Genomic DNA, 13,261 nt, shown 5'->3' with positions numbered 1-13,261 from the left:
TAACACCGGTCCTAAATTTGCCTTTTACGAGTTTGAATCTGTGCCCTCTATCCTACACTCATAATTTAGTTTGGAATAGTGGGGCATCAAAAACTTTAAGGGATCATTTCTATCATTTGTAACCTGCGAAATGTGTTTGAAAGTGTCCTGTTCTAACAGGACTAGGCAGACTAGATGCAGGAAGGATGTTCCCGATGGCGGGAGAGTCCAGAACCAGGGGTCACAGTCTAAAGATAAGGGGTAAGCCATTTAGGACAGAGATGAGGAGGAATTTCTTCACCCAGAGAGTGGTGAACCTGTGGAATTCTCTGCCACACAGGGCAGTTGAGGCCAATTCATTAAATATATTCAAGAAGGAGTTGGATATATTTCTTGAGGCTAAAGGGATCAAGGGATATGGGGAGAAAGCAGAGACAGGGTACTGAATTTGGATGATCAGCCATGATCTGATTAAATGGCGGAGTGGGCTCGAGGGGCCGAATGGCCTACTGCTCCTGCTCCTGCTCCTATCTTCTATGTTTAGGTTTGTCTTTTCCATCCATTTACTATCTTAATAACTGTATGAGATCACCTGTCAGCTGCCTCCATTCAAGACAGAAGAGCCCAAAGTTTCTCCAATCTTTCCTTCATAACTTTATTTTTCGATGCTAGGGGTCAGTCTCGTGGCTCCTCTCTGAAATACCTCCAGGGCTTGATGTCTCCTTTGTGTCTCAGTGACGAGAAGTAGGCACAGAACTCAAGGTGTAACCTGACCAGAGCACCATACAGTTTAAGCATGACTTCATCTAGCTTATATTCTACTGTTTTTGCCACGTAGTTCAGAAGTCGATTGCTGCACCACAGTGATAAACATGTTGAGCATCGACTCTAAAAATTCCTATATCTCTTTCAATTTTACCCTCAGCTATTTCACCATGATTCATGCAGTACTTGACACTTGTTCATATTAAATCTCATCTGGCATTGATACGCCCATTAACGTATTTGGGCTGTCATATTATAGCTCTGTGGTAAACCACTGTTGTTGTTGTCGTTGCACACTGTTGTACCTATGCATGCCTCAACATGTCTCGGCTGGCTCCACCCACAGGCACCAGGTATAAAGGTGATTGACCTGCAGCCCCCTGCCTTCTTGGAACCCAGTCAACCACGAGAGGCATGCTCTGTTCTTTGCTAATAAAAGCCTTTAGTTACTCTCCTAACTCTCCATCTTTTATGAGTAATTGATAGCGCATCAATTTTATTAGCAAAAACAAAATGTCGACAAACGCTGAACAGCAGGCTGCTGCACCAAACGCTGAACTGCAGGCTGCTGCACCAAACGCTGAGCAGCAGGAGCTGCTGCGAGCCCTCAGACCAACATGCCTGGACCTAGACCCCCAAGAAGCGGGTTCGGCTACCAAGTTCGCGCATTGGCTGCGTTGCTTCGAGGCCTACCTGCAAGCCTCAACTGTGACCCTGGACGAAAACAAGTTGGAAATCCTGGCCTCAAAGGTGAGCCACCAAGTTTATACAATAATCCAGGACGCGACGACCTACGCGGCGGCTATCGATCTGCTAAAAGGGCAATACGCACGCCCAGTAAATACGGTCTATGCCAGGCACCTCTTAAGATCCCGCAGACAGCAGCCCGGGGAATTGGTGGAGGCCTTCCTACGGGCACTACGGATACTCGGCCGAGACTGCGATTGCAAAGAAGTATCAGCCGCAGCACACACGGAGGGACTGATCCGAGATGCTTTCGTTGCGGGTCTAAGGTCCGACTACTCCCGGCAGAGACTGTTGCAAAAGGGAGAAATGGACCTGAGAAAGGCAGTGTCCCTCGCACTCTCGCTCGACGCGGCCCACAGGAATATGGACGCCTTCTCCCCTAACCGCTCCGCAACGTGGACGCCACAACCTTGGGTCATGGGACCGCCACCTTCAACTGCTGCTGCAATGTCCAAGGCACAGAAATGTTATTTTTGTGGCCAGGCAAAACACCCCAGAGCACGCTGCCCGGCGAGAAACGCTACCTGCTCCGACTGCGGGAAGAAAGGACACTATGTCAGCGCCTGCAAAGGTAAAACCGCTAACGCCAGCAGCGCCGCGTGCGAACCGTGGGGGCAGCCATCTTGTCCGCCATCTTGGGCTCCCCCAGCCGCGTGGGGATCGGGACCATGGGCGCCGCCATTTTGTCCGCCATCTCGGACGTCTCCAACTTCAACCACGGGGGACCCGGACTCAACCACCGCCCCATCTGACGACCACATCGACTCGCTCGACCATACGCTGGCCTCCGTGACGCTGGACCAATCTCTCCCTCATCAACTGTCCAGGTCCATGATGGACATTACGGTAAACGGCCGCGCCACTACCTGCCTTTTTGACAGTGGGAGCACGGAAAGCTTTATCCACCCCGACACGGTGCGCAGTTACTCTCTCCCGGTCCTGCCGACGCGACATCGGATATCTTTGGCTTCCAAAGCCCAGTCAGCGGACGTCGGTGGCTACTGTGTAGTGACCCTTTCAGTAAGGGGCACAGAATACAAAAATTTTAAACTCCTGGTCCTGCCCCATCTTTGCGCTGCCGTTCTACTGGGGTTGGATTTTCAGTGCCACAGTGTCACATTAGCGTACGACAGACCCCTCCCCCCACTCACAGTCTGCAGCCAGCAGCTTTTAAATCGCCCGCCGCGCACCATTTGCAGCCTCTCCACCCTTAAAGTCCCCCCCCCCCCTCCTTGTTCGCTAACCTCACCCGCGACTGTAAGCCCATCACTACCAAAAGCAGGCGTTACAGTGCCGGGGATAGGAGCTTCATTAAATCCGAGGTAGCAAGACTCCTGAAGGAAGGGATTATTGAAAGTAGCACCAGCCCATGGCGAGCACAAGTGGTGGTAGTGAAGACTGGCGAAAAACAGCGCCTAGTTATTGACTACAGCCAGACGATCAATCGCTACACCCAGCTAGATGCATACCCACTCCCCCGCATATCTGACATGGTCAATCAGATAGCACAATACCGGGTGTTCTCGACGATTGATCTGAAGTCGGCATACCACCAGCTCCCCATCAGGGCTGAGGACCGCCAGTACACAGCTTTTGAAGCTGACGGTCGTCTCTACCACTTCCTCCGAGTCCCCTTCGGCGTCACCAACGGGGTTTCGGTCTTCCAAAGGGAGATGGACCGAATGGTTGACCAGAACGCGCTGCAGGCCACCTTCCCCTATCTAGACAACGTCACCATCTGCGGCCACGACCAGCAGGACCATGACGTTAACCTAGAGAAATTCCTCCGTACGGCCCAGCGGCTGAACCTAACATACAACAAGGACAAATGTATGTTTCGTACCAAGCGCCTTGCCATTCTTGGCTGTGTAGTGGAGAACGGAGTCATCGGCCCCGACCCCGACAGGATGCGCCCCCTTATGGAGCTCCCCCTCCCCCACTGCCAAAAAGCACTGAAGAGATGCCTAGGGTTTTTCTCGTACTATGCTCAGTGGGTGCCCAGCTATGCGGACAAAGCCAGACCCCTCATCAAGTCCACCTCCTTCCCCCTGACAGCAGAGGCCTGTGCAGCCTTCACTCTCATAAAAGGAGATATTGCGAAGGCCACAATGCACGCAGTGGATGAGTCCATCCCTTTCCAAGTGGAGAGCGACGCATCCGACTTTGCCCTAGCTGCAACCCTTAACCAGGCGGGGAGACCCGTGGCCTTTTTCTCAAGGACCCTCCAGGGCCCCGAGATTCGACACTCCTCTGTCAAAAAGGAGGCCCAGGCCATTGTGGAAGCTGTGCGACATTGGAGGCATTACCTGGCCGGAAAACGATTTACCCTGCTCATTGACCAGCGTTCAGTAGCTTTTATGTTTAATAATAAGCAGAGGGGCAAAATCAAGAACGACAAGATCTTGAGGTGGAGAATCGAACTCTCCACCTACAATTACGATATCTTGTACCGGCCCGGGAAACTCAATGAGCCCCCAGATGCCCTATCACGTGGTACATGCGCCAACGCGCAGGTCGATAGACTGCAGACCCTCCACAATGACCTCTGCCACCCAGGGGTCACCAGGTTTTTTTCACTTCATCAAATCCCGTAACCTGCCCTACTCCATCGAGGAGGTCAGGACCATGACCAGGAACTGCCAAATCTGTGCCGAGTGCAAACCGCATTTTTATAGGCCAGACAGAGCAAGCCTGATCAAAGCCACGCGCCCCTTTGAACGGCTGAGCGTCGATTTTAAAGGGCCCCTCCCCTCCTCCCGCAATGTGTACTTCCTCAACATAATTGATGAGTACTCCCGTTTCCCGTTTACCATCCCTTGCTCAGACATGACCAGTACCACGGTCATTAAATGTCTGAATGACCTCTTCGCCTTGTTCGGTTTCCCTAGCTATATTCATAGCGACGGGCTCATCCTTTATGAGCGACGAACTCCGGCAGTACCTGCTCTCGAGAGGTATCGCTACAAGCAGGACCACCAGCTACAACCCCCGGGGGAATGGCCAGGTGGAAAGGGAGAATGCGACGGTCTGGAAGGCAGTCCTTTTAAACTTGAAATCTAAGGGCCTTCTGACCTCTCGCTGGCAGGAAGCCCTCCCTGCGGCGCTCCATTCCATTCGGTCACTGCTCTGTACAGCCACCAATGCTACCCCTCACGAGAGAATGTTCTCCTTCCCCAGGAAGTCCACATCGGGGATCTCGTTACCGACATGGCTGACTTCTCCAGGACCCGTCCTACTGCGGAAGCACGTGAGGTCCCATAAGACGGACCCCCTGGTCGAGAGGGTGAGCCTCCTCCATGCCAACCCTCAGTATGCTTACGTGGTGTACCCGGACGGGCGGGAGGACACAGTCTCCATACGAGACCTCGCACCTTCGGGTGCTCCCGAAACACCTCCCTCGCCACCCACCACTACCCACGCCTACCCCCAGTACGCTTACGTAGCGTACCCGGACGGGCGGGAGGACACAGCCCCCACACGAGATCTCGCACCTTTGGGTGCCCCTGAAACACTACCATTGCCATCCACCACTACCCACAACCCAACCCCGCTAGACGGCATGCCGCAGCCCCAGGACCCGTCATTGACCACCCAACCACTCAATGAGACGCCAGATTCAACGTTGGATGCTGCACCATCACCGCCGCCACCACGACGATCAGGACGGCATACAAGGCCACCTGATAGACTTACTTACACGAACCTTTAGTACACTTCACCCCGCCGGACTCAATTTTAAACAAGGGGTGAATGTGGTAAACCACTGTTATTGTTGTTCACTGTTGTTGTTGTCGTTGCACACTGTTGTACCTATGCATGCCTCAACATGTCTCGGCTGGCTCCACCCACAGGCACCAGGTATAAAGGTGATTGACCTGCAGCCCCCTGCTTTCTTGGAACCCAGTCAACCACGAGAGGCATGCTCTGTTCTTTGCTAATAAAAGCCTTTAGTTACTCTCCTAACTCTCCGTCTTTTATGAGTAATTGATAGCGCATCAAGTTCCCATGTTGATTTATAAGATTTAATTACACCTCCTAAATTAACATCACCTGCAAGTTGATCTGTTTGAATTGAGCTTCTGAATCTAAAATAATAAAAATTAGAAATGGTAAAGGTCCCAACATTAATTGCTCAGCACTCCCTCATCCAGGCACAGCTCCTCTAACAGGTATCCCTACTTCCTGCCCTTCAGTCACTTTTTTTATTCACTCCCAGGTTTTTGCCTTGAATCCCATCACCTAAGCTCGATTATAGCCTTTCACGTGGAGTTTTGAAATCACCACATATAGGGCTTTCCACATTCCACTTGGTGTCATGTAGGAAATGCTCAAGCTAAAGGGTTAATCCTTGTATTCTATACACATATTCTTGTTTGGTCAAATATAGCTAAAAAGCACTCTTGTACCAACTCAAGCTAATGGCTGTCAAAATTGAAGAACAAAGGCAGACTAATGTGTCACATTTTTGGACAGATAACCCTGAACAAGGCACTGAAAGATAGCTGGTTATTTGAGTGCTGGCTACTCCTTATGATTTAGGTACTGGGGAATAAAAAAAAGAGGGAAGAGATAATTGAAAGTAAGTTTTTTAATCAAACTAATTATAAATTATAGTCTCACAGATGTTTGTTTCATTGAATGGCACATTTGAAAGTGATCCATGTGACTAGTTTGGTCACCTCAATTGGTCATGTCTGATGACGAGGGATTTTCTTCATCATACTTTAAGGTATTTAAGATCAGACATTGTTCACATAAACCAGGTTTGCAGAAGGTTCAAAAGGCTTGAGAAGCTCATGTTGATCTTTGAAAGTTGAAAATGTGTCAAATTGGAGGCTTTACGAAAAGTTAAGTCGGTTTAGATCCAAATAAAAGTAGAATTTAAGTGAATCACAACAGTTAAGCTTAAGGCAGAGAGAGACAGATAACAGTATAATAGCAACAGAGGCTTGCAGTACATGAAAGGTTAGCTGGAATTAGGAAGAGATGACCGATGGATAAAAATGACAATCACGCACAGCCACTCACTGCAGGCCTCCCCAGATGTGAAGTGAGAGCACCCAAAGGGACTGTCTGACACTGTAGCAGCCTGCTATTCAATGTGACCGAAATAACAACAGAAAACGCTGGAAATACTCGGCAGGCCAGGCAGCATCCGTGGAGAGAGAAACAGAGTTAACGTTTCAGGTCTGGGACCCTTACGTTAACTCTGTTTCTCTCTCCACGGATGCTGCCTGGCCTGCTGAGTATTTCCAGCGTTTTCTGTTGTTATTTCAGATTTCCAGCATCCGCAGTATTTTGCTATTGATTCAATATGACAGGTTGCCTGATGTTAGGTTCCTATCACAGAGGGACAACTTTAACACTGGAAACCCATGTTGAATACAGATAGTACACTTAACTTTGCTGTTGCATACTTTAATCTAAACATCTTGCTGTTGATATAGTTCTTTGATTACTTACAGAGAACTTTTCAGGCGCACTCATAATTCTGGAATTCGTGCTGCTGCAAGTCAGATCTGCAGCACTTTGATGGAGTAGCCTGCACAAATTACTTTCAACACTAAATGGAGGAGAAAGACATTTAGAAGACTCAAATTTCAGAATTAATAAATTGTACATTTTTAGAAGGCATTTCCACTTCTATAAGGACTTTGCACCATTTTTTTATAAATATACAAATTAACTTATTCTATTCAGATATTTTACTTTCATAGATTCTAATTGATACAGCTAAATATTAGGATACTGTAGATACTGAAATCTATAATATATTCATGCCAGTAGTGCTTCTCCACTATGCTTTAGTGCCTCGGCGGGGATTCCATCTGCTCCTAAGGCCTTGTTCTTCAGTTGTCGGATGGCCTTTTCAACCTCATGCCGGGCTGGGGTTGTGCTGAGATGGTGGCTGATATTATATCTTCCTGCCAACTTTCTCCATTATAAGTTCCTATGTTCCACGTTTAGAATGGAAATTGCCAATATAAACTTGTCACACTGCAATTACACCCTACCACCAATGATGCTGCTGTAGTACGTCCATCTTGCTTCTCCCAATTCCTGAACTTGTACTGCAGAGAAACTAACGCCCGAACTAACTCTGCTTCCCAAATTGTTGCAATTTTTGCTATTTAACTGTAAATAATATTAAATCAAACTATTGTATCAAAATGTGGTCCGGTATATGACCTTCAAAGAGCAACTGAATTACATTTATAGACCCTGGTCTAATTATCTATATCCCTGGTACATCTGAAGACTACGCTTGGTCATGACTCCCCATCTGCAACGCTATGCGAGATTGACTAGTGTTACTAACTATTTTAAAACCTGTTATTGTTAACCTGAGCTCATTATGTAAATACACAAAACATTACCCCAATAGTTTTAATTAAAATAAAACATGTAACACATAGTGGATTTGACATTGCTACTGGGTACACACACACACATACACTATGTCCTCTCCGACCTCATCTTGTCCATGAGACCCACCTCCTGGTCTCACAACGCTATTTGCACTAAACTGCTGGCCACCCAATTTTCCTTCTGGGCCACCATACTAGCTGATACTGTAAACAGTTCCCTCTCCTAAGGTACTGCCCTGCACCTTTCAAATCTGCAGTCTTCATCTCCTCCTCAAAAAACCCACCCTTGATCCCTCTGTCCTTGCAAACTACCGCCCCATCGCCACCCTCCCTTTCCTCTCCAAAGCCCTTGAACGTGTTGTCGCCTCTCTAATCTGTGCCAATCTTTCCCACAACTCCACGTTTGAACCTCTTCAATGAGGTTTTCACACATGCCACTGCACTAACACGGCGCTAATCAAAGTCACAAATAACATCATCTGTGACTGTGACTGTGCTACACTATCCCTCCTCATTCTTCTCACCCTGTCTGCAGCCTGTAACATGGTTGACCACACCATCGTCCTCCACCAATGCCTTACTTCCATTGTCCATCTGAGTGGGTCTGCTCTCACCTGGTCCCACTCTTACCTATCCAGTCGTAGCCATAGAAACTCCTGCAATAGCTTCTCTTCCCACCCCCATACTGATACCTCTGGTGTTCCCCCAGGATCTATCCGTGCCCCCCCCCCCCCCCCCACCACCTATTTCTCATCTACATGCTGCCCCTCGAAAGCATCATCCAAAGGCATGATGTCAGGTTACACATTTATGCTGATGACGTCCAGCTCTACATCCCCATCGCTTCTCTAGACCGCCCTGATGTTGTCAAGCTGTTTGCCGACATCCAGTCCTGAATGAGCCACAACTTCCTCTAATTAAACAATGGGGAGGCCAAAGCCATTCACAAACTCTGTTCCCTTGCTACCAATTCCACCCCCTCCCCGACAACTGTCCCAAGTTGAACCAGACTGTTTGCAACCTCAGCATCCTATTTTACCCTGAGCTGAGCTTCCAACCCCATATCCTCTCCACCACAAAGAAAGCTTACTTCCACCTCTGTAACACTGCCCATCTCTGCCCCTGTCACCGCCCATCTTCTGATGAAACTCTCATCCATGCTTTTGTTACCTCCAGACTCAACTATTCCAACGCTCTCCTGGCCCGCATCCCATCTTCCACCCTCCATAAACTTGAGCTCATCCAAAACTCTGCTGCTCGTGTCTAAACACACACCAAGTCCCGTTCACCCATCACCCCTGTGCTCGCTGCCCCGTGTCCTAACTCACACCAAGTCCTGTTCACCCATCACCCCTGTGCTCGCTGCCCCGTGTCCTAACACACACCAAGTCCCGTTCACCCATCACCCCTGTGCTCGCTGCCCCGTGTCCTAACTCACACCCAGTCCCGTTCACCCATCACCCCTGTGCTCGCTGCCCCGTGTCCTAACTCACACCCAGTCCCATTCACCCATCACCCCTGTGCTCGCTGACCTACATTGGCTCCCGCTCCACCAATGCCTCGATTTTAAAATTCTCATCCTCATGTTCAAATCCCTCTGTGGTCTTGCCCCTCACTATCTCATGTAACCTCCTCCAGCCCTACAACCCTCCAATAACTCTGCGTTCTTCCAACTCGGGCCTCTTGTGCGTTCCCCCACTCCCTTCACCTCACCTCTGATGGGCTTGTCTGTAGCCATTTAAGCCCTAAGCTCTGGAATTCCCTTGCTAAACCTCTCCACCTCTCTCTCTCTCTCTCTCTCTCTCTCTCTCTCTTCCTTTACAGACACTCTTTAAAACCTACCTCTTTGACTAAGCTTTTGGTCACCTATATATCTCCTTCTTTGACTTGGTGTCAATTTTTGTCTGATTACACACCTGGGAAGTGCCTTAAGACATTTTAATGTGTTAAGGGCACTATATAAATGCAAGTTACTGTTGTTCTATCCAGCTGAAAGAGTATATTTAGAGACATAGAGAAGCTGTGACGACTAACTCACACAATGCAACACTGTCTAGGATCAGAATTTTATTGTTGGGTGGCAAGATTAAAGGAAACACTCAATTTCACTGTAGGCTGTGGGAACTTGCTCAAAGCACATGTAGCAAACAGAACAATGCACCAGTTTACTTTATGGCATGTGATTCCACTCTGGGGCAAATCAGATTTGTTATAATAAATAGGCAAAATTGCCATTTCCTGATGCTAAAAATTCTTACGAAACAGCTGGAGATTACAAGGCTGTGTATTGCAACAGGAGGAACTCTGCTTGGCAGTCCTGAGAAATGCCAACACTCACTGTGCAGCCTCACATATGAATTGCCATTTGAATGAGGTGTCTATCAGCAGTGTGAAACTGTATCTCGGCAATAAGCTGCCTTCGCAACTGATGGAGCAAGGGGGGGGGGGGGAAATTGCAAAAGAATTTTTAAAAACTAATTAATAGTAAAGATTCCCTTGTGACATAGTGCAACAAATAATGTGGTACTAAATCATATAGAGCAGATTCAATCCTCAGCCTGTGCTGGTTTAATTCATCTCTGCCAGGACAGCAGTACAGGTAGGGTCAGCATCCTTAGGGCAGAAAGAGGGGGAAAAAATCAATCAGGTTTCTTGCGTCTGATATTTTAATTCAGTGGTCCTTTGCTGGAAAGTGCACGTGTGGCTATCAGAAGAGAGCTGTCTTTGATGCCTTAAATAACCTGCTGGCACTCGCTGTCAAGGCGTGTTCACACCTATCAATAATGGCCACTTCATCTGACAGTGGAGAACTGCCAGCATCAGTGGAACTGTAAACCCAGCCTTCAAAGGAAGAGGGTAGGGTGAAAAGATGGGGAAAATGCCATTCCATCAACGCCACAAACAACCTCATGTTTATCTATTCCTCTTTAAAGCATAGCTGCAAATGGTTCGGACTTATTTGTATCTCCTTCAGTCAGCTGCAAAAATGCTGCACCAAACACCATCTAAGACCAATGATCTAAAAATAAATTTTAAAAAATTGTCTCCCTCTACCCATCATTGCGGGCCAGGCTGTGAAAGAAAAAAAGGAAAGACTTGCATTTATATAGCACCTTCCACGGCCACCGGACGTACCAAAGCGGATTACAGCTAATTTTTGAAGTGTCGTCACTGTTGTAATGTAGGAAACTCGGCAGCCAATTTGCACACACAAAGTTCCCACAAACAGCAATGTGATAATGGCCAGAGTTTAGTGACATTGATTGAGGGATAAATATTGTCCAGGACACCCGGGATAACTCTCCTGTTCTTCTTCAAAATAGTGCCAGGGCGGGATCTTTTACGTCCACCTGAGAGAGCAGACGGGGCCTCGGTTTAACGTCTCATCCGAAAGACAGCACCTCCGACAGTGCGGCACTCCCTCAGCACTGCACTGGAGTGTCAGCCTAGATGTTTGCGGCTCAAGTCTCTGGAGTGGGGACTTGAACCCACAACCTTCTGACTCCGAGGCAGAAAATGCTGCCAACTGAGGCACTGACTGACACTTTTTTGAGCCAGTTTACTGGTGTGGCCCTGACTGCAAGTAATTAAACTGCAAGATGCAAACGCCTCCTCTCTCTCTCTGTCTTTTCGGACCCAATGTTTCTGTTTGATTATTCTCTCTTTTTTTGTTGTTTAATGAGAAATGTGAGCAAACAGCACAAGGTCTGTTCATCCCTTCGCAGACTGACCACTGCAGGCTTTGTGCTGGGGAGCTGTGATTCGCACTTAGAACTAGTTCAACAGTTGGCTACTCACGTTAATGATCGCCGCAGCTTCTTACCATCCACCACCAGAGACGATGCAATGATCAGTTTTAAAAAAAACAAAAAAAAATTCTGTATAAAAGCGGAATTAACACCCTAACTGACGCGGTGTCGCAAGACAGCGGTGCGGCACAGCGTGCTGGTTACCATGGAGACTCGGTGGGGGAGGGCGGGGCGGCTCCGCGCAAATGCTTTTAGTAGTGCGCGGGCGCGGCAGCCCCGAAATAAAAAAATCCGGTCTCTGCCGGATCTACGCGTGCGCACGCGGCTGCCGTTAATCGGTCGCTGACGGGTGTGTGTGCGCGCGTGCGTGAGACGGTCGGTTTACGTCGCTGCCGGATCTGCGCCTGCGCACTTGGCTGCCGGGAATCGGTCGCTGACGGATGTGTGTGTGCGCGCGCGTGCGCGGGATGGCCGGACGCCGCCGCTGCTGCCGCATCTGCGCGTGCGCCCTGCGGACGATTTTAGTCCACGGTCGGATTTGCGCGTGCGCGTCCGGCCGCCAACCGCTCCGTTTCGAAGCGCCCTCGAGCTCCCCCCGGCACCCACCGCCCCAAGTCAAGCAGCTGGAAGCTGCCTCCACTGGTCAACAGAGCTGTCATCTTAGGATTGGGAGGCAGTGAATCACAGGTCGTGGGTTCAAGTCCCCACTCCAGGGGCTTGAGCACTGAAATCCAGGCTGACACTCCCGGTGCAATGCTGAGGGAGTGCTGCCCTGTCCGTGGTGCTGTCTTTCGGATGCGACGTTAAACCGAGGGCCCCGACCGCTCTCTCAGGTGGACGTAAAAGATCCCGCAGCCACTATTTTGAAGAAGAGCTGGGGAGTTATCCCCAGTGTCCTGGCCAATAGTTATCCCTCGATCAACATCACTAAAAACAGATTATCTGGTCATTATCACATTGCTGTTTTGTGGGAGCTTGCTGTGCGCAAATTGTAGGCGCGTTTCCTACATTACAACAGCGACTACACTTCGAAAAGTACTTCATTGACTGTAGAGCGCTTTGGGACGTCCGGTGGTCGTGAAAGGTGCTATATAAATGCAAGTCTTTCTTTCATAGAATAGTACAGCACTGAAGGAGGCCATTCGGCCCATCAGTCTGCGCCAGCTCTTTCGAAGAACAATCCAGTTAGTCACACTCCCCCCCCGCTCTTTCCCCATATCCTTGCAATTTTTTCTCCTTCAAGTATTTATCCAATTCCCTATTGAAGGCTACTATTGAATCTGTATCCACCACCCTATCAGGCAGCGCATTCCAAATCGTAACCACTCGTTGCATAAAAAAAGCTTTTCTTCATGTCGCCTCTGGTTCTTTTGCCAATCACCTTAAATCTGTGCCCTCTGGTTATCAATCCTTCAGCCATTGGAAACAGTTTCTCTTTATTTACTCTACCTAAACTCTTCACTATTTTAAACACCTCTATCAAATCTCCTCTTAGCCTTCTCTGCTCTAAGGAGAGCAACCTCAGCTTCTCCAGTCTATCCACGTAACTGAAGTCCCACAGGGGGTACCACTCTAGTAAATCTCTTCTGTACCCTCCCCAAAGCCTTCACATCCTTCTTAAAGTGTGGTGCCCAGAATTGGACACAATACTTC

At 48.8% G+C, this 13,261-nt stretch overlaps 1 protein-coding gene across 5 annotated transcripts in view; it reads right to left on the bottom strand.

Moving 5' to 3' along the window:
• LOC147100324 (dixin-like) overlaps positions 1-11,820 on the bottom strand; it is a 151,004-nt gene extending 139,184 nt beyond the window's left edge. For 2 of the 5 annotated variants that reach the window (XM_085967898.1, XM_085967904.1), the window contains exon 1: positions 6,955-7,107. In XM_085967898.1, the coding sequence (XP_085824024.1) occupies positions 6,955-6,978 (24 nt within the window). In that variant the 5' untranslated portion in view covers positions 6,979-7,107. Of the gene's footprint in view, positions 1-6,954; positions 7,111-11,657 lie in introns of those variants that run through there. The other 3 variants (XM_085967902.1, XM_085967897.1, XM_085967896.1) reach the window with 3 other exon arrangements.
• Between the last annotated feature and the right edge of the window lie 1,441 nt (positions 11,821-13,261).

This window comes from Somniosus microcephalus, chromosome 26 (genome assembly GCF_052327205.1).
Source record: "Somniosus microcephalus isolate GS21.2 chromosome 26, FLI_Smic_1.0, whole genome shotgun sequence".
NCBI classification, from domain to species: domain Eukaryota; kingdom Metazoa; phylum Chordata; class Chondrichthyes; order Squaliformes; family Somniosidae; genus Somniosus; species Somniosus microcephalus.
The sequence above is the reverse complement of the archived record's forward strand: the minus strand, read 5'-3'. Positions and strand labels throughout refer to the sequence as shown.